General features: G+C 38.8%; 1 protein-coding gene across 9 annotated transcripts in view; it reads right to left on the bottom strand.

Moving 5' to 3' along the window:
- Window positions 1-636: 636 nt before the first annotated feature.
- The window catches only part of CDON (cell adhesion associated, oncogene regulated), a 92,982-nt gene continuing 67,624 nt past the window's right edge, over window positions 637-25,994 (bottom strand). For 3 of the 9 annotated variants that reach the window (XM_058544854.1, XM_058544857.1, XM_058544855.1), the window contains 5 exons: window positions 23,121-23,342; window positions 20,476-20,756; window positions 17,719-17,798; window positions 5,210-5,484; window positions 637-4,603 (listed from right to left, as the gene is read on the bottom strand). In XM_058544854.1, the coding sequence (XP_058400837.1) occupies window positions 4,440-4,603; window positions 5,210-5,484; window positions 17,719-17,798; window positions 20,476-20,756; window positions 23,121-23,342 (1,022 nt within the window). In that variant the 3' untranslated portion in view covers window positions 637-4,439. Of the gene's footprint in view, window positions 4,604-5,209; window positions 5,485-6,728; window positions 10,588-10,697; window positions 10,727-10,819; window positions 10,885-17,718; window positions 17,799-20,475; window positions 20,757-23,120; window positions 23,343-25,994 lie in introns of those variants that run through there. The other 6 variants (XR_009220743.1, XR_009220744.1, XR_009220742.1 and 3 more) reach the window with 6 other exon arrangements.

Raw genomic sequence — 25,994 nt, 5'->3', positions numbered from 1 at the left:
TCAATTCCAGCTCCCACAGGGATAGGCTGACCCCTGGTTCAGCTGGGACCCAGGTTTTCCTCCTGGCAGGAAGCTAGGAGATGGGAAGCAAGATATGTCAGCACGTGTTCCCCTCATTCAACTGGACCAAGTGATGTGCTCTTCTAGGAGTTCTTTGCTTTCCAAATCTCAAATGCCTTCCCCAAGAACGCACTTCTATTCTAGGACCAGCTTAATCAGAGCTGGTAGCAGAACCAGGTGCTGATCCCAGGGTCTCTGTCCCTCTTCTACCTTCGGTGGGTCTGCACTGGTCAAAGGGACGCACGGTGCACCAGACTCCAGGAGCCTGTTGCAACAAGGCAGAGCAGAGGTGTTCCAGACGCAGCTTCTTGCCACCAGGCCCAGGGGAGCTGGCTGACAGGGGACGGGGCTGTTCCCAAGTCATACTCTGTCAGCTGCCAGCATGACTCACTGGCTCCAAGCATGTGTCTGAAAGCTGGGAAAAACACAGATGAACGCTTGTTCAACTGACTAGAAGAGTCAGGACGCAGAGCTGCCTCCGCAGGGGACTCTGATGAGAAGAAACAGCGAGAGAGCCAAGGGATGCTCCTGCCAGGAATAAGGAGAGTGGCGCCTGAGAGGAGACGGAAAGCTGACAGAGACTTAAGTTGCTTCTTAGGTTCTCACAGATTTAGACTTTATTAGAAAAGGGGTTTCAGGTTCCCTCAAAGCTCTCAGGACTGGGGCTGAGGTTTAATGAAGGCTTATTTAAATATGGGGAATAAAATATAACAAGGCCCCCTCTCTCCACCCCATGAAAAGGACCCTGTTGGCTTTCTGGTCAGAGCAGCCCATACCCTTTGATTTTCTAGGGCAGTAAAACAAAGCTGCTTCTTTGGTGGGTCTGCAGTGCTCTTTAACCTGAGGAGGCTAAATTTCTACCCTGGAGTTCATACAGATGCTGCTCCAGGATAACGATAAAAATAGATGATGTGCCAGAAGCAACCACTCCTCCCCACGCTCCTCACGCCTCCCTCCCATCCAAAGAAATCCTGGAAGAATCCCTAAGGGGGTCTGCCTGCTTCGACACAGCTCCTTGGCTTAGGCTTTTTCCCAGCCTCCCCATAAAACATTTGTCCCAGATCCTGTTCCTTCGGGGCTTGGATCTCTGCAGGCGGAACAGAAGAAATTAACTCACTTGGCTCTTGGGCATGCACAGGGGATTTTCAGAGGACAACAGGGGTGGAGGTTCCAAAGAATTTCAGAGTAACACATACACCCACCCTCGTCTCAAGCTACAAGCAGCTCTAGACAAACAAGGAGTATCTGAGGACGCCCATCTCCCCATCTTCACGTGCTACTCCACATGAAAGCAGCATTCTTTTAATATAAAATCATACGAACCACTAAAACCTGTCAAAGCTAGAGCATTTAAAATATGTACAATTTCAAAACATAATATTACAACTTTAAGGAAAACAAAACATGCTTTTCAATATGATACAAAAACATGCATCTCAAAGTTATTGCTTTAAGAGAGCAACACAGGTGAAATTCAATGACAAAATTAACTTCTTGGCAGTACTACAGCTGGAGTAAGATTTGCAACGTGATCAGCCTAATATGGATGTATCAGCCTTCGTAGACTCATTCCACAAAAACAAAACCCAGAAAGAAAGGCTGTTTTAAAAGACCACTTCAAAAGGTATACAACATTGCAACTTAACTTACATCCTGTACAGCACCTATCACCAGACTGTCGGTGCGTAACCGAAAGGAGGACAAAAAAGAGAGAGTGAAATGATAGAACAGGAGTGGGGGAAGCTCCAGGCTAAACAATCCCAGAGCATTCTAAGAGGAGAAGGAACATGAGGGGGCCTGACCAACTATGCGATCACTAAGCCGAGAGAAGATCAAATTCCCGGGCGGGGGTGGTGGTGAGGGGGTCACGGAGAGCAGTGTGGACTCCGGGAAGACCCAGCAATCAGCACGGAGCTCTGTCCACGTAGGACAGAGAGCACTTTCTCCAGTCGTAGAGTTAGCGCGCCAGAGGAGTCACGCAGCAGGGCGGACACAAGCATACAGAACTGGACTGGCCCACCCAAAGAGCGAACCACAGTGCTTTTGGAAAGCAGTACAGAAAAATGGAAGGAGCTCAGATAACTGTTCCCAATAAACCAGGTTCAAATTCATGCTCTGCGACTGTGTGACTAGGGGACTTCAACACCTACTCTGTAGATTTGTCGTGAGGGTTAATGAGGTGATAGCAGTAACATGCACCAAGCACGGTGCCTGGTACACAGCGGTGACGCCACAAATGTTTAGTGCCATCTCCCACACTGTACTGTGTCCTCTGACTTCCTGGTGAAGTAACATTAGGCAGGACTGTTTCTGGTGACTGTGCAGGGCATAGAAGTTGAGAACAACTCATGGTTAGGGAGAACTCATAACTCCTAAACATAAAGGCAATTATATATATATATATTTATATTTATATATCTCAATATATAAAGGCATTTTTTTATAAATAAAATACAATAAAAGGGATAACACTTAAAACAGCGTTACTAATAATATAAATAAAGCAGTCCACAATGAGATTGCCCTAAAGGTAAAGTCATTTTCTCTTCCTAGTGGACAAATCCCACATTCAAACTCAATCTTTGAAAGCAGTTTATGACCTAAGGCTCATGCTAATACACCTCTGTTTCCTGAATCAAAATGACTGCCTACGAACATTTATGCCCCAGTTTTCTAAAACTTCCTTTGTGACAGCATCGCTGTGACTTGATTGGCAAACACGGGGCATGTTTTCATATTCTACATACTAGGACCTTGTCCTTTGCTAGTCACAGAAGTAAGGACGCAGCGATCCCCCTCCAGAGCTAACTGCATCTAAGCAACATGAAGAATAAATCCAGTATACTAGAGGCATGGACATCTGGAACGTAGACCTTGATTCTACAGCATCCCTAACACCTGACTATGAAACTATATTTACTACAACCTACTCAAAGTAATTCTTGCATAGTGACCCAGCTTAAACAGCACATTTCACTACCAGTTCTATTTATAAAATATATAGACATATGTAAGGGAATACTGATGCATTTATACAGAAAGTTGATTAACATAGTATTCTAGTCTATTTCACTGCAATTTCTGGGAACTTGTAAAATTTTTTCTTTTATGCTGGAACTGCTTGACTCTACATAGAGAGAATCATTTCCTCTTGCTTTCCTAAAGGGGAAGCACAATCCAAAAAAGAGCAGTGATCCATTCAAGCTGGACTCAAGTTATTAAATACACGTATAGTGTGGTTTCTTTTAGATGTGGAGAAGAAAAGCCTACTGAAGGCAGCTGCAAACGTCTGTGTCACTCAGAGGCAGCAGTAACTGGCTTATGAGCTCTGCCAAACACAGCTCTAGGTGCCTGTTTACAATGACGACATCCTGAAGAAAGGGTCGGGAAATTTCAAACCATACCCCTTTCCCTCCACATTAAGTCTTTTCTGACACTCACATCTTCAGGTATTGCCCATGTTGGAAGTTAGAAAATGACGCTTTTCGGGTGGTATGGCACCATGAGCACAATCCTACACTAACAGGAGAGCTTCTGCCAAGAAATGCTCCCTGGAGCCCTCCCCTTTCTTCTTAAAACGCGGATCTTTGTCTTCAAGTCACCACTTCAGTATTATTTCGTTCCTACTCTTAGAAACAGTCAAAAGGAGCCCCATGCTGACCATTTTATAAACTAGAGCAATTTTGAAGTAGTAGGACTTGATGGCATTCTTTTTCTCTCTGGCCTTGGCTCCCTTTCTGCATACTGCAATGACCCGACTAGACCTTCACCTCACCCTTGTCCATGACACTGTTTATGATTAGTGCCTAGACAACTGAACATAACTTGTGCCCAGAGAGAGAGATACACCGAGGCAACAGGTCAACTATCACTTTTGTGGAAGGCACTCATAAAATTTCTAAGAGATCTGCTATTATAAACTCAGGTTACAACTGTGGTTGATTTCAAAACGTTCTCAGAAAGTCTGATAACACAATATTGAAAGACAGCTTTCTATCTGAAAACTTCAAACGGCCTGTGCAATTCCCTCTTGGCAGAATCAGCCAATAGGCTGGATCCTTGCAAGAGGAGCTCTTACTGTCACTGAGGTTCTTGGAAAACATGGAATGATCCCACTGCCCTCAGATGATTGAAAACTATGCAAAATTAGGTTGTGTGCTACTGAGCAGGAGAAAGGAATAGGGAGGGAAAATTTTAAGGCATAAATAATATAAAAGGGCACACATTTTAAGATACATTCACATGACATGATTACTACAAAAAAATAAATAACGATTTTCTCTGGTTTGAATGAATGTCCTTCACACAGTCCATCCCCAGGCCTGCTTTGTGCAGTTACTGGCTTGAACCGGGAAACATGACTGGTGATTGGCATATCCTCAGGTTTCCGGGGGTTGCTGAAGGACCCCTGAAGCGCTGTCTAGAGGAATGCCAGGAGGAGAACATGTTGTCTTTTCAGTACAGTCCTTTGAAACAGGTGGCAAAATAAGAGGATTCCAACTTAAAACTTTGCTCTCTGTTTCTGAATGGACACAGCTGTCTCCTGAAAAACACAAAGGTTTGGGAGCATTATGAAATGATAAAGGCTGATTTTTACAAAGCAGTCTAAAAACACTAAGCAAGAAAGAAAGAATAACGAGCAAAAGCAGAGACCAGTTACATTTAGTTTGAATTTGAGGGAGACAATAGGTTTAAAAGGTTTAAAATAAAGTTGAGCTCTCAAGAACAGTTATACAGTTCATCTGAGGGTTCAAGCAAACCCCTGAAAAGCCCCAAAATAATCACCTTAAAGAAAGGCTGCAACTCCAGAATCAACTCAAATGAAGAAGAGGCGCATGATCACAACATGCCTTCTTCCAGCAAGTCTACTGTTCAGGTACAAACTGAATCAAAGCCTACGTGGATTTATTTTCCAAAATCTAATGGGATTAACAGCCTGAGAGGAAGGATGTGCATAATAACAGAATTTCAAAGAATCCTTTATCTAGCCAACTTTTTTGAAGTATCTAATACTCCCCCCCCCTCAATATCTAAGAAATATGTGAGTTGATCAGAGACACAGCACTCTGAAAGCATCATCTTCCCTTATACAGTTCTTAGTTAACTGAAGACTACCTGGAAACTTAAGATTTATAATGTCTCCCTGTACCTCTGTTGAACTCTGCTGTGTCTTCCATGCAATCAGGGTTGATCTCATTTCTACTGCCCTGACAACAAGTATGTTGAGCAGGTCTTTGTGCCACATCATCCTTGATGTTCTCCTCAGGTGACTGGCTGCAATGGGGGACTGTGGAAGCCAGACACACAGGCATCTTCATGCGACTGAGGGGCTTCATTTCCAAACTGTCCTGAGGATAAGGTGCTACCACTGGGACCACAGGAAGGGGGCTGCTGCTGAAAGTGCTGTTGGTTTTGGTGAAACACCTACAAAGTTAATCAAAAGAACAAAATTGCATCTAGAGAGATCAATAATTAAAACACGCTTATTTTGAAATATCATTTGGTATTTTGTATTCAGATTCTTAAGAAAGACTGGTGCTTAAAACTAACTGATTCACTATGATTTGAAATATCAAGAACTCAAAAATTACAGTGCAAGCGGAATACAACAGGAGAATGCATCAAGAGGCAAACCACTTAATGGAACCATATATGACGACCTATCCCACATCCTCCCTTTGCCTTGGTCCACTGTCATAAGTTGTCTCCCATTTCACAATTAACCAGCCCCTGAATATAGCACACAGAAGGAAAAGGCCATTAGCCACTGGAAGGAATGAGGGAGAAAAAGAAGAAGAGGATAGAAAGCTAAGAGACTTATGGCCACATGAGAGAAATGGTCTTATGAAAGCCCACAAAAATAATGCTTTGCAATCAGATAATATGTTCCATCTCACCCTTGGAAGAAATGCTAGGACTAGACATTCAAAATCCAGGTTTTGTTTATTTTTCAATTTCTTTCTTTGCAAAATTAATTGCTAGAATTTATTCTCACTGAGCATTCACTTCAATTCTGCCCTACTTTTATTTCCTGCTTTCACCTATGTTTTTTCTTTAATTTTTGGATAATTTCTATTGATCTTCCAGTTCACCGACTCTTCTGCTGTCACCAATCTGCTGTTAAGCCCATCCAGTAAATTTTCCATTCCAGTTATTGTACTTTTCAGCTTTGGAATTTCCATTTGGTCTTTTCTAGTTTCTACTTCTTGGCTTGAATTCCCCCTATGTGAATTCATTGTGTGTATATCTTCCTTTAGGTCCGTGCACGTATTTATAACAGCTGCTTTAAGTCAATGTCTGCTAATTATGACATCTGGGTCATCTCAGGGTCTGTTTCTATTGATTTTTTTTCCTTGAGTAAGTATCACATTTTCCTATTTCTTCACATGTATAGTCATTTTTTTACTAGATTTTTTCCCTCTCATTTTCTGGATATTCTCTTGTCCTCGAATTCCATCGTCTGACAACTTCTGTTTGGGCACTTGACCCAAGACTGGAGAATGCCCTCAGGCAAAAAGCCATAAACAAATGTCACCCATTGTCTTTCAAGGTTACATTTATTCAGTTTCTGCCTGCTTCTTGTTATTCTCCAATACTTTCAAATTGTCCAGATTTCATCATTACCTGTAGATGATCAAGCTATTCCATCATTAACAGAAGCTGAAATCTCAGCAATATATTTTTTATTTATAAAATTGGGAGTAAGAAAAGTCTGGAGAAAACATTTCATTTGGCTTTGATTTAGGTATGTTAGGTAGGAAACACATAGGATTGACCAGTAATATGTTAGAGATAGGCAATGTTAGGGAATAAAGATAAGAATTCTTTGGATTTCTATCCTTTTAACATGGGATGGTATGTTTCTGGGGCATATGAAAGTCAGTAAAAGACATCCATGCAACAGTTACTAGCAGCTCTGTTGCTTCAAGTTATTGGAAACCTCAAATGCTAAGCATGAAGAAAGATCTGAACCTGAAAGAGAGTAAGATATCCATCAGTCAACAAATCCTTAATTTAAATAAGTTCAACTTTAATTTCAAATAGAGAAATATACTCACTATACATCTAGTGGAATTTAGATACCAGTTGTCTGGAATAAAAGCAAAGTATGTCAGGTATTCGTTTGTACCGAATAACTTGAGTACAGTATTATCTAGCATGACTATAATTTTAATTTTTAATAATATAACAAAAAATATATACCTGATTCAAATAAAACCTAAGTGTTCACATGCCACTTAATGTCGTAAGCCAATAAAAAGTCAAGGAAGTATTGATACAGAAGGAAGTTTGTTGGAGTCAAAATCAGAGCACTGGGCTAGATGGATCATGACTTCAGGAGAGTATGGCATTCCTTATTTGTCCTGTTGTACATTTTATTCAACTCTGAACTTAAAAAATTTCTCTAGGATGCTGGCAAGGGTGAGCACTAATCTCCTGACAGCCATTTAAAAACGTCCATGTTGGGGCTGGCCTGGTGGCATAGTGGTTGGGTTCATGTGCTCCACTTTGGCAGCCCAGGGTTCACGGGTTCGGATCCTGGGCACAGACCTATGCACCACTTATCAAGCCATGCTATGGCAGGTGTCCCACACATAAAGTAGAGGAAGATGGGCATAGATGTTAGCTCAGGGCCAGTATTCCTCAGGAAAAGGAGGAGGATTGGCAATGGATGTTAGCTCAGGGCTAATCTTCCTCACCAAAAAAAAAAAAAAAAAGTCCATGTTATCAGTCTCTTCCTTCCTTGTATTTTGTCATTAGTCTCTTCCACTGCCTCAATACCCAGGGAACCTGAAAATCTGAATGCATTCAATTCATGAGAATCAAACTCTAAATAGAGTATTCATCCAAAATGTGGGGCAAGGTCAGTGGGGAAAAAAAAAACCTTTCTGAATTCAAACTACTACTAATGAGAATTTAATGGACATTATCCATCCATATAAATAAGCTTACCTAGAAGAACCCTTTATTTTAAAAGCATTTGCTGAGTACCTTCTAAATGCCAGACACTGTGGTAGTCACTGAAAATATAAAGGTAAATACAGCAGAGTTCCTGCTCCCAGTCTAGCAGAGGAGATGGACAAGTAAACAAATGTTTACAACATAATGTAGTAAGTGTTATAAAAGAAGATATAAAAGACACTGGGAGCATTCAACTTTGAGATGTATGGCTTATGAGAACAGGGCACTTCCCACATTACCAACTACTGACCAGTGTATATTCTTCCATACCATTTCAGACTCAACTGTCTCATAATGGAGGAAATTACATTAGACAGCAATTATAGAAGTAGACAGTAAGAGGAATTCTGATTTCAAAAAACCAGAAGTATCTCTGGTCAGGGGAATCTATATGGCTATCATGATTTGTTGGAAATAATAGTTAAAAATTAAATTCCTGGCTTCTGGCTATGACTGATTAGTTTGTATCAGAACAACTCTCCTGCCAAGAACAACTAAAAAAGATGGAGAGATTTTATCTGTTGAAGTCATCAGAGAGCTACCAAAGCACCTGAGTGTCTGAGATTCCAGAGAGAAGGTCAACGTGAACCTGAGTTTCAGCACCACTTTTCCTCTTGAGGCATCTGCCCAATTCAGTACAGGATGAGACGCTGAGACGCCAAGCAGAAAGGGGTAGCTAACAAGCTGAGCAGAACTTGTGGCAGTTTTGTGGGGCTGGGAAGATAGAAATTGGACTTCAGAGCCTACCAAAGAGACAAGGCCCAGTCAACACCCCAGGCTTTTAACTGGGACCCCTAAAGGGTTACTTTGTAAAAATAACGGCGAAGCAGGAATAGACAAGGCTTTTACAAAGATGGAAACTCAGCATTACATCAGCTCAATCCCTGACTGGGTTACAGTGATTGGCCTCTTACCTAGCTGCCTGCCCAAAGAAAAAGTAAATCCTTTTGGAGGAAGAAAACAGCTTCCAGAGCTTCTATGAGGTTTTATACACAATGTCCAGAATTCAATAAAAAATTACCAAGCATATCAAGAGAGAGGAACAAGAGAAAAACAGTGATGCAGATATTGAGTTAGGAGACAAAGACTTTAAAGAACTGGACAAATATATTCAAGAAAATAGATGACAAGATGGAGAATTTTAGCAGAGACTTAGAATCTAATAATAATAATTATTTGGAATTTCTAAACTAAAAAGTAGAAAAGCTGAAATTAAGAACTCAGTACATGGGGTTAAGAGCAAATTGGGCCCAGATGGGCAGAGGTTTACTGAACACGATGCTTGTCATTGCGCAGGATTCAGACTGAAGCAGAGAAAAAAGGATGGAAAATATAGGAAGAACCTTAAGAGACATATGAGGCACAGCGAAAACCTCAAAAATATGTATAGTTGCAGTCTCTCTGAAGGAGAGAATAGAGAGATGGGACAGAAGCCATATTTGGAGAGATAAAGGCTAAGAATTTCCTAAAACTGACGAAAACTAAAGCCTCAGACTCAAGAAGTTCTATGAACCCCAAGCAGAATGAATACAAAGAAAATTACACTTTCAGATTTGAATAATTGACCTGATGGAAGCAATAACCTGATGGAACCTGATGGAAGTGAAATCATAAAAGCAGCCAGAGGAAAAAGACATTATTACCTTGAAAAGGGACCAACAATAACTATACAGTTCTAGAACCAACATCTTTAAAGTACAAAAAGAAAGTAACTGCCAACCTAGAATTCAATAAACAGTGATAAATATCCTTCAAAAAGGAAGATGAATTGAAGACGTTTTCAGACCAAAAAACTGGGAGAATCTGTCAGCCTCAGACCTGTACTACAAGAAACACTAAAGAGAGTTCAAGTTGAAGGAAAATGAGGAGCAACAGACAGAAGAAAGGAAATACAGAAAAAAATGAGTAGCAACAAACAAAGGTCATTTCAGGAATTCTGAATAAATATTGACTGCAAAAAACAGTAATTGTAATGTCTTATAGGATTTTAAATATTTGTAGAGTTAAAATATAAGACAAAAATAACACAAAACACTGGAGAAGGAAATGGAGTTAAACTGTTCTAAAGTGTTTTGTCTAGGAAGTCGTAAAAGTACTAACATATATTAGACTCTAATTAAAGTCATAATGCCCAGAACAAAACACATAGAAAATGGCATAGACTAGGACCTCAAAAATGTTGAATAAATAAAAAATAACCATTAGAACATCAGACTTTTGTTATATCCTTTTTCTTAAGCAAGTATATTTATTATCAGGGAGCAACAGTTAAACTAATTAGTCAAAATACCTTATAAGAGACCACACCCAATACTAAGATAACACATGTGCATTAAAGCGAGGACGAAGTGATACACTTACTCCTTAAGATTTTTGTATCACAATAGTCGTTATCTTTGTCCTTGTTCAATATTGGCTCTGTTGTCTGTTTTTTCTCATATCCGTTGGCTTCCAAGTTGTCTGACAAACTTCAGTCTCCTGGAGGACAGGCAATGCCGGTCCCCAGTGTCAGAGGAAGCTCTAAGAACAGTGGGATGTATGGCACAGTTGGCCCTTAAGAAAAATCTAGAAGTAATACAGAGGTACTAGAAACTGAAAAGACAAAAAAGTATCAGGTCAGAAAGAAAATTTTCATTTAAAAGAAGTAAAGTTAAGCTATAGAAAAAAAAATACTTGCCAGAATTTGAAAAACTAGGGCTGTTCCCTAAAAAAAAAATATTATAAATTAATAATTTGTTTATATAGATCTAACATGAATGAAATTTCATAATGTTGACATAAAATAATGAGGACTCACCAGATAATAAGGCGCCTTAAACTCTTCTGTTTCTTTCCTTTTAGTTTCTTTTTTTCTGTTCATTTCTTTAATTTAAAGCAAAGAATGAGATTCTTAAATGAAGTCTGAGGGCAGTCTAACACTTTGGATGAGAAGCACTTTTGTGAGAATGACAGTGAAGTGGATTATATGGATGGGGCAGGATTGAAGGAACGGTCAAGGCAGAGGGCCAGGCCCAACCACAACGGATGGTAACAAGTGTGCTGACACCGTCACCTGGTTTTACGTGCAGGGAGTCAACAAGCAGATTAAATACACATATGTTTTAAAAGACATAACAGATAATTAGGAAGAGAAAAGTCCAATCTCCTATTACCTATTCTTCAGTATCCATTTTTCAGGTAAGTGAAACAGAAAATTACAGCAGTGTTTACCTTTATTCTGAAATGAGACTCTCAATTAACAGAGGGGGTGCTGATAGTGAGATCATAACTGGAGTTAGATTGTTAAAGTGATAACCCAAATTTCAACATGATAAACCAAACTGACTTAAAATTTTCTAGTACACTGATTCCTAAGTCATAATCATCAGGAACTAACCATGTAGATAACCAAATATCAATAATTCAGTCATATAGTTCAATTCCAGATGTCTACATGTGTCAGCATAAAAATGGCTTTAACCAGGGGGTTACATGCTAACATATAAGCATAGAGGACACAGTCTACAAAAAAGTAAGATAACACCTGTTTTGAATATAATTAGGCACACTGCATGTGAAAACAATTTTACTGATAAAATTTTAATTAAAATTTCTGAAGCTATCGGATAATCACAAAAATAATATCTGTATATACATAAATTTAAGAGACCCAAATCTATAGGTAGTGAAAGAGAGAACGGGACAAATGTCTGGGTCTGCAAATATATGATGTTCATTAAGATGCTCTTATAATGCACATTTTACAGTTTATACAATACAAAGAGTCTGTAATTTCACTTTCTTAGGCTATCTCAAACAATCTTTCAACTATAGTTATTACCGGTTTAAGGTGAAGTGAAAGTTTTCAGAGTTGTCTCTGGCTCAATGAAACTACTTTTCTTAATTTTAAGTTTAAAATTATTGAGTAAATAGAACTCTGTGCATCTTGCCACATGCAAAAATTTGTGTTGTTTTGCAAGAACTCGGGTGGTCTGGGACCTGTTAGTTTATAAAGATACCTTTTAGTAAACGGGAGAAGCCTGTCTGACCAACCTGTAAGACAGGAAATGACTATTATGGTGTCATAAAAAATAAAATGTTCTTTGACCAACAATCTGAACAGCACAGACTCGGAAATAAGAGACTGGGGTAGTAGCATGGGATTGTGCTTGGAAGAATGCTGTATTTAACGAAATACATTTTGGACTTTCCAGTAAAACTATACTGCACCTCTGAAATATTTTCTAGAGAAGTATTCCATTTCCGATTACACAACTGAATATTTATTAAGCATGATTATGTACAGTATTACTCTGATTAGATGATTATATGAATTTTGCATTAAGTTTCCTCTTTTAATTATCCCTGGAGAGCAAGGACTAACTACTCACAACTCTCTTGGATGTGTGACACTTATTTTCATGAGTATGTTCCTGAGACTTCTGAAAGAGTCACATTTTGGTGGTGGTTTGTTTTAATATTCAGCTCACCTCTGCTGTTTCCTCTTGTCACTGTGTCTCTGTCATTTTGCTGACCTGGCCCTTATTTTTGGGAGCTCATCAGTTACTATGCAACAGAGCCCTGGTGACCTTCCTCCAGGGCCACGGCTGCTCTCCATTCTCATCACACATCTTTGTTGGATGCGGCAATGACCCTAGCCTGAGAGTGGGAGCTTCCTTTTGGGAATTAGTTCATTGGTGACTGTTACATTATAGGCGATAATAAATGTTGGGTGACAATAAATGACTGAGTACATTACTGAACATGGCAAGCCGACACACAATTTTACAAACAAAAGACCAAAAGCACTATCCTAACTGCCTGACTCCCTGACAACAGGCCCTCCGTCTCTGTATTAGAAGTAGGAGATCGAGAACTTCCCCAAAAGGAAGATACTGAGTGATTTAAAAAATTAGACATAGCGTTTTGAGTTTTTTTCTTAGGAAATTAGGCAGATTACCATGGATGGAAGAGAAACCAAACCTTAGGTTTTGTGTGTTTTCTTCCTTTGGCTTTATGGCTAGTTCTGAAGTAGCTAAGTGATCAGGAATAGGAGAGGGACTGACTCTCTCATAACAGATTGACTTGCTGGAGAAAGAGTTTGGGTGTCCTAGACAAGTAGTTGTTTTCATACTTAAACTAACCGAGTAGACAGATCAAGTAGTAGTCCTGACACAACTACTACTATAATGAAATATTTTCATATTCATCTCTACACACTATTTTTATCTGAGTATATCTAACATCAGTGGAAGGTTTCAAGTTGGTGAAAAAGCCTCCCCAAAACCAGTAATACACAGACTTTTAAGGTTATCACTATGCAAAAACTTGGAGATCGTTTGTAATATCTGTTTTCTAAGGCAGTATTCCCAGTAGTTGTATCTCTTCTCTTGACTCTCAGCCATGTATAGCCTGTGCTTTTTTTCCCAGATGGATTATATACATTTTTCCAAGCTGATTTTCACTTGGCTACTTCCTGCCCATTTCCAATCTCTCTAGGACCCTTAAAGTTAATTTCTTGTTTCTTCCTGATGGGATCTCCCAGTTCGTTCATCTGTGAATTTCATCAGTGTGCTCTCGACTCTTTAGCAAATTATCAAGACTGATGGTAAACAGATCAGATTTAATGTCAACCCCTTCCCAGTAAACTAGCCAAGCAACTGACAAACCACATTTGATTACATATCCAGAACTGCACCGCTGCCTTCTGAATTGAGGAGAGAAGAGGAGAAGGGTAGAAAGCTTTTGATTTATTTGATTAAAATCAAATGCCCAAATTGCACAAGGATTTCTCAATTAAGTCTATAGGTAGGGGACCAGCTCCCTGCACAGCTGCATTAAATATGCTCCTTTCTAGCTGTTCATAGTTAGTTATTACATATTATTCTTAAAACCTGAAAAGGGTTCAAATGAACTGAACACAGTGAGGTGGGCAGTCATTTAGAACATGCCACAAAAGCCCTAGAATCACATAAAACTCCACAGGTTGCTACAGTGGACATGCCCCTCTCACCTGCTCTCAAGTTTTCATTTCACCACTTCAGTTTAAACAATAAAGGCAAAATTTTCTTTCCAGATAGTTACTAAAATAGAGGGATGATAAAGGGGTCCAAGGTTGGCAATGACTTGTTTCTTAAAAGCCCACTCCAAGATATACATTTAAGTATAAACCTGAGAAGGCAGAGAAAAAGTATCCGGAGCAGCAGGATTCGGTGTGGGTAAGATTCCCTACGGAAACGGTCTGGAGCAAGACCTCTTTAATTCTCAGTCATCTGTGGATGTCCAACCAGCACTCGAAACTCGAAATGCTCCAAGCCAAATTCATCGCCTTTCCTCAATATATCACATTATCAGGTTTCTCATTTTTATGACTATTACCATGGAAATTACTAGGTCATCCATGTTTGAAACTTTCTATTCATTGTGAACCTTCCTTTTTTTCCTAAATTCCTACCAGTCAATGGTCAAATCCTAAAGATTCCAACTCTAGAATCTCACTCATCTCTTCTGTTCTACCCCAACTCATTGCATGGAGGCTAAGGCCTTCAATACAGCAATCATCTAAGTGGTCTCCTCCCTCCAATCCCACCTTGTAATGCTATCATGAACCAAACCGAAATGCATCTCTGAACAGACGCTCCCCTTCTCAAAAACCTTCAGAAGAATCATGATGCTACTAGTCCAGTGTTTCTCAACATTTAACCCATATCCCCCTTTTGAGTATGTAAAAATCTCATATCCCTCATTTCTGTACTTTATACTACAGAAACAATAGGGATTTTTTTTCTATTCCTTAAATATAAAACTATACGATTCAACGTGTTTCTTAAAACTCCACTCACAATATTCCGAGCTCTGTCTGTGAATCACTATTATTAGACTGTGGGCTCTCTGGAGGTAGGGCTTGAGCCAGAACCTAGGACATGGTAGGCACTCAATAAACGATTATTAAATAAATGACTATACCCTGACATTCAGGATTATACATGATATAAACCCAGTCTGGTTTTCCAGTTTAATATCCTACTATTCTACTTGCGCCTCACCAACCAAATTATTCCAGTGGTTCTCAAAGCAAGGTCCCAAGACCAGCAGCATTAGCATCACTGGGAATTCATTAGAAATGCACATTCTCAGGCCCCACCCCAGACCTGCTGAATCAGAAACTCTAGGAGTAGAGCCTAGTAATTGGTGTTTCCACAAGTGCTCCAAGTGATTCCAGTGAAGGCTCAAGTCTGATAACCACTGAACTATCCTCTCTCAGGTAAACACTATCCTTCCTACTTCCATGACTTCTGGTACTTGCTTCTGCCTGGAAACACTTCAGAACCTGTTCCAGTGCCTGGCTAGTGCTCAGTAAATGTTTTTTTCACTGAATAGCCAAAAACTCTAAAATGCCCACCTGACAGCCCTCATACAACTTAGCTGAAATTATGCCTCTTTTTGTGTACACACTATTTCAGTTGGCATTAGGAAATGCAAATTTATTCTTAGTAGTAATAGCAATATTCTAAAAGTATAAATTGACTAAAATTGTGCATATTTTGGGAGTAAATCATACATCATCTGCCTCTCAGCATTCGAAGCTTATTACAAATCTTGCCATTTTGGGGGATCTTGAAAGGAGATACCTGTATTCAATTTCAAAGTTACAAGAATTAGAAACTTTAAATTTAATGATTCTAATTTTCCAGAGTTGAAGGTAGGTACTTATTGATATTTATCTGGCCAATTAATAAGTATCAAAATCACATAATGGCTCCTAGAAGCAGGTGAGACTTTTGCCTCACCTGGGAGGCAATGCAGCAAATAGACACCTGCCCTAAACAGGTACACTCTCATTAGGAAGAAGGTTTCGGCCAGTGAGAAACAGAAGCTGGTTTTCTCAGGCGGAAGAGAATTCACGTATGTTCTCAGATAATAGTAAAACCCCCAAACATAAAATGCAAGAAGTCATTAACTTGAAAATTAATAGAAATACAACTGCCCATTGTCTTAAAGGAAAAAATCATGTATAATAAAAAACGTCAAATACTATATACACACACTCACTCAACACACATACAAAGGCCATGAATGCAAGATGGTAGAGGTCATTTAAATTCTCTTAAAGAAATGGGATGTATTTTTGGTACGAGGATGATTCCTCACCATAAAGACATGATTAGCAGCAAATTACCAAAATCTATAAACAGAGTATGTTGGAGGCGATTTTACATTACCTAGGACAATTTTCCATCTTTCATATAAGGAAACAGCCTCAGAGAGATTATATAACTTTCCCAAGATCACGGAGTTAAGCAGTGGCAAAGTCTACAGCTGCTTACCCTCAGACCAGAGGTCCACTCATGACCTCATTCTGATGTCCAGGTTGAATCAAGATCTGCTGATGGCCACAAGAACCACAAAGGAGAAAACACTATGTATGTAGGCAATGCTATTTGTTTCATTAAATCCATCTGATTCCTTACCAGGTGCATGAACCATCTTTACCAGTTGTTTAGCATTTCCCAACAAACTGCGATAAAGCCTACGACAAGCTCAGGACAGAAATGTGCCTTCAATGTTATGAACATCTTAAAATTTAGCTACAGTCATATAGAATTTTAAAATGTTACAAGCAAATCTTAGTACACAAAATAGGCAGATACCTCTTGCTAATACAGAAACCCTAAGATGGGTTAAATAAATGATAACAAAAAATCTCCAGGAAGCTTTGTTGTTTTTGTTCTACAACTCTCAAAACACGCTGAGAGAATGTATGTTTAATTCTGTGACTGACCAGATCTGTCTTCTAGTTCCAGTTCTGGTAACTCCCAGACACAAGTCTTAACCTTATAATTCATTTTAAAAATATAAGTCAAATCTCATTTCAATAATGAAATATCCAAACTCCAGTTTATGCCCTAACTATAACACAATTTTTAAGTTGTAGAGTTTTAGAGCTGGAAAGGACTTCTGAGACCATGTAACCCAATATCATCATTATGTAAAAGAAAGATCTAAGATTTATGACAGACACGACTTCAATACAATAAAAAAATGGATAATCCTCCGGAATTAATATATAGAGAGGCAGCACGAAAGCTTTCTGAATATTCTTTCAAAATTTAAACACATGTTACTCCACATATTTCTATCTTGTTTGAAATACTGTGAGTACCTATTACTTTTGAAATTTAAAAAAACTCAGAAAATTAAAAGAAAACAAGATTTTGCTACTTATCTTAAGGTTTTAAGAATTAAAAAAAAACACTGAATAATCTGGTAAGAAAATTTCAGTAATATTACTATGAAAAAACATTACTATATACACAAGACTTTTTCCTAACATTCAAATATGCTCTTTTTCATGACACAGATTAAAAAATATCCCATAACATAGAGCAGAGAATAAAAGCTGGGAAAAGATAAAGTCTGTATGTAGAGACTAAGTCTAATATAAGGACTTCAGAAACATCAAACCTTTTAATAATATCTCAGTGAGAAACAAAGTCTTTAATATTGTCATTATATGTCTAAAGAAACCAAGGTGCAGCAAGATAAAAATTGTAAAGCAGGGACAAAAAATTAGTTAACAGCCTTAAACTTAAGACTCCATATTCTGAGATTTACATCTTAGGTAAAAATCCCAAGAACTTCCTTTGCTGAAGGGAAAGAATAAAGAGAGTCATATACCTTATTCACAACAACCTGTACAAATACATATCAACATACCTATTGTTGTTCCGGCAATTTCGACAGTTAATGCACTCCAATGGGTCAGTCTGAGGTACTGCTGTGTACATTCCACCATCCTTGTCAGCAAGGAGATACAGAGAAAAAGAAAAGAAGAAAGAATGCTGAAGGTGCCAGAGAGCAGTAAACAAATAATCTCAAGTGTAGAAGCTATGTCAGTAATAAATGGAGACCTGGTATATTTTAACCACCTCCCTGAGCAATGTTACGCTTATCGTTATCAACCAGTCTTCACAAACGAGTTCTGCACAATATTAAAACTGTACTCCAAAAACTTAACTGCCATGTTTTTCCATGTATTTTTGTACTGGAAAGAGGCAAACAACTGAAGGAGAAGATTAGTCACTTCCCTTCAGTGTTTCAAATCAAATGGGCCCAAAATACAATATACATTATAACCTCCTATTCATTTTCACTTTTACAGCAGTCATGGAAGAATTTTATGTGATGCCAGTTGGAGAAAAAGGGTGGAAATCTGTTTCAGTGATGTCACAAGATAAACCCATCTTCATTTTCCTGTAATTATTTCGATTAGGTCTGTTCACTTGACTACACTAAGTTTTAAAACATGTTACATTTTTCCAGATGTAGTAGATTCTCAGCCAGCAATGACTTGGAGGGGAGTATTAATATTTGGATGTTGCTTTTGGCGGAAACTGCCCAGCAATTAAGAAAAATGCCCAGATTAACACATACCTCACTGTAAAATGTTCACTTGACATATACAACGGCAAGAGTTCTTCAAAACTGAAGTTAAGAATTGAACTAGCTTTCTGTCAGAGTCAGAATTCTGCTTTCAGATGAAAAACAGCAGAACTGAACTTGATAAGGGTGGGAGAGGCTGTCACACTACACCCAACTCAGAGCAGGCCTTCAAGGTTAGGAGAAGTTCAGGCAATTGTTTTTCCCAGAATACTTTCCATTTCCATTCATCTCATAACAACAGCCAAAATCTAAGCAAACCAAAAGTACTGAAAATTTCTCTCAACATTCTTGATCCAACTAGCAACAGGAATTTTAAAGAAAACATTGAGAGAAAGAATATTCCTGTACTATATTCAGTCCATGACGGTAAACGCTAAAGCTTCAGAAAACAAAGCTAACAACCTACAGGGTAACATACTTATTTGAATCACTAAACATATTCAAGTTAATTCAATGATTTTTATAATCACCAGCATTTTTTAAATTTCCCTATTTCCTCCCACCCAGGAGAGGAAGAAAACTAATGAGCTAAAACCACAGATAACATCTAAAATTGTACACCTAATGGGCTACGATTATTTAAATAGCAATTCATTGTTCAAAAAACTCAAAGTACTATGCTCAAATACTAAGGCAAACATTAGACTTATTTTTCCTTTCCATGTTAACAGCATGTGCTGTTCAAACTTTAATGCTCTCTCCTTCAGTGTCTTGGACAATGCTAGTAGTTCAGACTAGGAATGGTGACAAAAAAAGTTGAGAAAGTCTGAATATAAGCCATATATTTCCACACAAAATAATGAACTCATTATTCCCTTTTGGTAATGAGATGTACTAAAGCAAATTAAATTTTTTTTCTAAAACGTACTAAAGCTAGGTCACACGAAAGCCATTAGATTTCTAGCTTGAAGACAGAAATATATATTTTTGTTCTCCACATGTAATATTTTAATAAATCTTTATTAAAGTTGAAGAAAAAAACTAAACTTCTTCGAAGTTTAGCACACTGTGGGTTATGGCAAATTTATCTGTAATCAGAACAATGACAAAAACAAAACGAGTGCTTCATTTGGTCTACAAAACAAATTATCTCTTTGATTAAAAAATAATGTGGCTGCATATCCAAACAATGTAATAAATCAGCCTTCCTAGTGCAGAGAACCTCTTTAACCAGCATAAATCTAAAATATGCTAGTTATTCTATTCCCGTTTCAAAAATTAAACTATATCAGCTAGCTATCCCTAAAATAAAGTAGTTTTAAAAGTTTAATCACTCCTTGTGGCTAAAGAATACTAATACTGTAAAATGCAAAAAATCTTACAGGCAACAACAACATACATTGGGCAAAACAGAAAGAAATTCACGATAGGGCAGAAGCCACAATCTGATGGCCTGCAGACACATTCTGCGCGGCCGACGCAAAGCTTTCAAAAATCAGAATTAGCTGTCAACATGCAAAAAATCTGACAATTTCACCCAGGTTTACAGATGTCTTGAAAAATCAGAAAACCTGGCAACACCGGGCCCTCAGTCCTACATATCAACAAAAGAAGCTGAATTAAGGCTGTTGCTTTAAGACAGCACGTGAGCTCTCCAGTTTGCTATGGCCTCCACCGCTCTGTATCATTCCCAATTTGTTCACTCGATTTCATGATCTGCCTGATTCCTCCAGGCATATGGGTTTTCAGACTTTGCTCTAAATAAATCAAATTTAAAGTATTTGGTCCGGTCTATACTCAATGGTATTTCTATTTCATCTCGAGAATAACTTCCAGTCTGTTCATTACTGTTGTTCCACTTTTGGTGCTAAATAATTTTAAAATATAAACCAAATTGACAAATATAACTATTACTTGATAATAGGAACCTTACAAAGATTACTCTGGATCATGCCAGTGATACACTCTGTTTCCATCCCAGGGAGCCTGTGAGGTTTCTATGTTGCAAAAAGCCAACTATGCCGACCCTGTCCTTGTACCTTGGCACTGCGGGGCACAGGGAAGGCTTTTATTCATAATTAGGTCTCTTACATTCATTAGATGACGAGGATGTTCAAAATCCACATGTGTCCTGGTTAGAGAGCTCGTGTGCCCGGAGTAAAGCCCTCCGTTTAAGCTCCCATTCACGATTCCATTGACTCCATTAGGGACCTTATGGTGAAGATGGGAGCAGCCATTGCTGAGACCTCCATTGCTTATGAAGCTTCCATGAACATTTCCACTTATCCGGTTTGTGCCAGGCAGAGTGGTGTATTCCACCATCTGCCCATTAATATCTGACCCTTGGTAGAGATATCCTGGTGGGTCATATTCTGTTATGAGAGAATAAAAAAGCAAAAAAAAAAAAGTAAGATACTGAAAAAGACAATCTTCTTGCTTAGGAAGTTTTATGAATGAAACCTCTACAAACACACTAAAATATAACAGTCTAACAGTGTTCACTTACAAACTACTTGTGAGATGTGCTTTAATAAGGTTACTGCTGTCATTTCCTTTACAGTGTGCAGGTAGCTAGGAACTTGGAGTTAATTATGACTCTGTTAATGGGAAAAGAAATTAACCAGAGAGAATTGCTCAAAAGAGAATTAATAAACTGTGCAAGCTGAAACCATCAAAGTATTGACAATACTAAGAAAAAGTGTCTAAACTCTCAAACTTCAAAGTTCCAAAGGAAACCATGCAAAGCAACAACAACAAAAGGCAAACTTCAGGTTGGATATTTCAAATAGCAATACACTACACTTCTCAGTGAAAGGATGGAGTTGTGTCTATGTCCACTGACTGCTCATATAGTTCCTTGGTTATTACAGCCAATGTGGAAGTTGTGGGTACTAACGGCAAAAGGCTAATTATTCCACTTCCTTATATTAAAGGCATTTAAACAGCTGCCTCAAAATTCTGATTTCCACAGGCACACCTACCAGAAATTCTTAGAAAAAGCGAGATATTCCTTAGAAAGTACCTCATTTGTTGTAAACTGTACAGGATTTGTTGTCAGAGTTTTTTGGTTTTGTTTTTGTTTTTTTTGAGGAAGATCAGCCCTGAGCTAACATCCATGCCAATCCTCCTCTTTTTGCTGAGGAAGACCGGCTCTGAGCTAACATCTATTGCCAATCCTCCTCCTTTTTTTCCCTTTTTCACCCCAAAGCCCCAATAGATAGTTGTATGTCACAGTTGCACATCCTCCTAGTTGCTGTATGTGAGATGCCGCCTCAGCATGGCCGGACAAGCGGTGCGTCAGTGCGCACCCGGGATCCGAGCCTGGGCCACCAGTAGCAGAGCACGCGCACTTAACCGCTAAGCCACAGGGCCGGCCCCCCGTTGTCAGAGTTTTGATAAATTCTTCAAAGGTATTAGAGTGCACCAAGACTGGATTAGGTGTTCCCCTGCTACTGAACTTCTCGCACAGGTGTTCTACTGTCACTACCTGCTCATCTCTCCGCTAAACTATAAACTGAGAGGGCAGAGACCCTGTGACTTTATTTACCATTATATCTTCATTGTCTTCCACAGTGCCTGGCACAGAAGAGAGTCAATGAGGTTCTTTGGAATGAATCACTGATTGAACACTACTATGATAAATTTCCATTTTAAAACATATTATTAAGTCACAGAGGAAAATGACTTTAACCAGATTAATCTTGCTCAGACAACCAGATTAAAACTTTTCTTTTAATGATTCAGCATACACTCACACAATTAAACTCAATGACATTAAAACCATTTAGGAATATAAAGACTCAAACAAATGATCTCCAACCCTTTCAGCCTAGTGGTACCACCACCACTTCTCCCTCTGCCTATCTCCTGGAAGGCACCAAGTCAATAAAAATAGGTCATTTTTCTCCCCCAGAGCTATTAACTAAAAAGTGACCATATGTGGGAACCAGCTGACAGCTTGCTAGAAGCGCCTGTCACTGCTGGTGTGTTCCTTTGCTTTCCTTTCATTCCCTTATTTTGGGGGCAAAGAGGAAACAAAAAACTTCCCCCCACCCAAGACTACAGTCCCTGCTGGCTCTGATTATCCTATAACAGCTGGGGGAACTGGAAAGGGAGGACGGTGAGGGGAAGAGAACTGAGAGAGGAGCAAAAGGAAAAGGGGTTGAGGTTCTTTGTTCCAAAGCAGTACTGTCACTGGTGGCTCAGGCGCGCCTATTCTAGATATGTTTAGGGGAGGGGATGCCACTTGGGAGCAGTTTGGGTACATCAGGCACTGAACCAGGACCGTGTTATCTTCAAATGTGTCATTCAGTGACAGAAACTTAGAAAAGTCTTCACAGCCTTCCTTCCCATCATGCCTTTCTATTCCGCGTGGACCAGACTGTGCAGTAGGAAGGTGCTCCAGCAGCAATTCCAGAGCCCATGCTTCGAGCACTCATCCTCTTTGGTGGTCCGACAAAGCCAGGGCTTCCCAGCACCAAGTCAGCTATTTACTTAGAGACCTGCTTGGTTTTGGCTTTGCTGTTTATTTCTACTGGGCAATTTAATTTGATGCTCCACTTACTTTGGCTGACAGCTAGAACAGTTTTCAAGTCACCTCCTCTTAATGGAGAGTATCTAATGTGTTTTATACCATGACACTAATACACGAAAGTGTTAGAAATCAATATTTATTCTGACAATATTTTTCTACCCATCTCTAGAAAAAGAGAAGGAAATAGTTTTGAATGACTTACTCTGTATGGTATTCTGCTGGCGGTTCTTCCACAGGCACATTGCAATGAAAACCATGAGAATGAGAACCATGACACCTAGCACACAGCCAACAATCAGATACAACATATCACTGCTTCTGGCTGGGCTGGTTGCAGGCCCGACGTTTCCTCCGCTTCCTGAAGAATTTGGAGGAGTACTCAAGTCTTTGACAGGATACTCAGAAGCTCCAGGAACACGTTTCACTAGTTGAAACATAAAGGAAAACATGATGTCAGAGTGAATACAGACCCTATGAAATGGTTTACTCTCTGAAGGAGGTCTGGTTAGGAATGCAAGCCAGTCTGTTTACACTTGTTACTGAGATGATCTGACCACCAATGAGTCACAAAGAGGGCTCAAAAGTTTAAAAATCTGATGTGCTAAAATTTTAGTCCACAAATCTAGAGAAATCACAAGATCAGAGAAACATGCACTCAGTCTAATCCAAACTGCTGTATGACTGTCTGCTTGATCGTACTTGTAGAAGATTCCCTAAGAGCTGAAATAAAAGTACTTCAGCTTATGGATGGGACAAAAACTCCTTTCTATCTAATATACTTTGAGCTGAATAAGACTCGAAATTACATATTTTATACCTCTACCATATGGCTAATATTAGAAGACATGACTTTGGACTGTTAGAACAATTACACACAATTTCAAACACCTCATGCATAATATTAAGCATTCCAAACCAAAAACTTTTGGAGTCCACGTACATGCAGCACTTTTACCTAATTCATTAGTATTCAGGGTGACAGTGATAACAAAAGCTAATAACACAGGAGACTCAAAACCCATTCTCTCTGTCCCCAAATAATATGCTCTTAATGCTCTAAATGTCCTAGAAAAGCAGTAGAGCATAGTGGTTGACAGCCTGGTCTCTGGAAACAGACTGCTGAGGTTTATATCCCAGCTCCACCACCCATCATCAGCTATATGACTTTAACCTCCATGAACCAATTTCCACATGCGGAAAACAGAGATAATAATAACAGCTCTAGCATAAGGTTGCAATGAAGAGTAAATGAGTTAATCCATGTAAAGCACTTAGAATAGAGCCTGGCACATGGCAGTGTTCAATCAATTTTGTTATTATTATTAGTGATTATACTATATTTCCTGGTATGGCTCCTAACACCACACTGGAGAAGAGCTGTCTTAAAAAAACTCTACTTCAAGCAACATTATATTGGGGTTCAATTTTCCAGCAATTTCAACTACACAGAACAGAGCTGGGAATCAGTAAAGAAGAGGCTTCCTTTCAAAGGAAAGAGCTCTCCTCATTGACAGCTGGATGAATACCTGGCAGAGACTCTAAAGGAAATTCCACTTCAGGTGGTATGTTGGATTATACTGTTTAAGGTTCCTGCCAATTCTAAAGAAAACAAACAAGTTTCTGAGGCAAAATGGATGTTACAGATCATACACTAAAGATCATGATTACTCACAGGGAAGTCCTTCAGGTTTATTCACTCTTTATTTACTCTTAATTTAGTCATAATTCTACCAAGCTTGATGATCTGGTTGCCATCCTCTTGCGAAAGTTAAAAACTGAGGACAGATGGCTTGTGGTGGAGGGTGAGTGAGACAGACCCATTAACATCGATAAGAAGAGACAGCTAAGAAACGAGAAAGGTGAGACAAAGAACTTAAAGAGAAACCAAAGAACAAAAGAAAAATCATGACAGTCTATGATTTCGAAGGGTAGGGAAAATGGCTGGCCTTTACCACCTCTGCCATTCCTGAAAACCTTACTGAATTACTCAAGATAAGACAATCATTGTTCACAACAAGAACCTTGAGTCATCTCTTTAAAAGGTTAAATTATGTATCGTATGTTCTAATTAAACAGGCTGGGAATTGTGTGATACATTTTAGGAACTCATGCAATATGAAGAGTTAACATTTTAAAGAAGTTATTTTGTTTTTCACTGATCTGAAAGTCTGTAGGTAGAACCTTTTATTCCCCAGCAAAGTCAATTAATGAGGAACTCTATTATAGACACAGCTATACTATTTATTATACTATTATAAACAACACAGTTATTACATTGTTGTCTGTGTTGTTTTCTGCTTTGCCTGGCTAAATTCTTAAATGTCTTGGGAACAGAGATGATAAATTTCATTTTATTTAATTTGACTCTGGAAGCAAGTAAGAAAGGCTCACTAACACACCACAGTATGCGGTACAAAAAGACACTCAAATATATGCTAGTCAGATGAAATTCAAGATAACTCTAAAGGTCTGTGTATACATATATTTAAATGTGGATTTAATATGTGGGTTTTGCAGCGGAAAGACACATGATTTAGAATTAAAAAATGGAACTAAGTCTTGGCTTTATAATTCAATCTTTCTGAGCCTCATTTTTAAATTGGGATAATAAAATCTCCTATAGCAGACAGTAATGGCTGCCCGGCCCATTTAACAGCTGTCTTCCACGCTAGCAGAGCCCCGATTTTGTTTAGCTGTCCACTCAAACCCCACATAACTCAGGGGTAGATCCTGATCAATCATTCCATTCCAAGGAATGGATTGGGAGGGCCAATGACTCAAGGGGGGAGATCTACCAGAGGACTCTGGGAAATTTTCCCATTCTTACAAACAGACACAGGAAAGGTACAGTCAAGAGACAAAGGAAGAAACAGTCTCTCTTTTTCTGTCAGATTAATTGGGACTGGACACGAGTGCTTTTGCTTTGTAAGCATCCACAGTAGCTGTTTTTATCATTCACGTGTGGTATCTTCTGTTTTTAAAAATGGCAATATTTTACAGTTAATCTAGGCATGTAGGCAGAGCTGAGAATTTCAATTTAGAATTAGCATTCACTAATTCTAAACTTAACTACTAT

This window comes from Diceros bicornis, chromosome 7 (genome assembly GCF_020826845.1).
Source record: "Diceros bicornis minor isolate mBicDic1 chromosome 7, mDicBic1.mat.cur, whole genome shotgun sequence".
NCBI classification, from domain to species: Eukaryota; Metazoa; Chordata; class Mammalia; order Perissodactyla; family Rhinocerotidae; genus Diceros; species Diceros bicornis.
The sequence above is the reverse complement of the archived record's forward strand: the minus strand, read 5'-3'. Positions and strand labels throughout refer to the sequence as shown.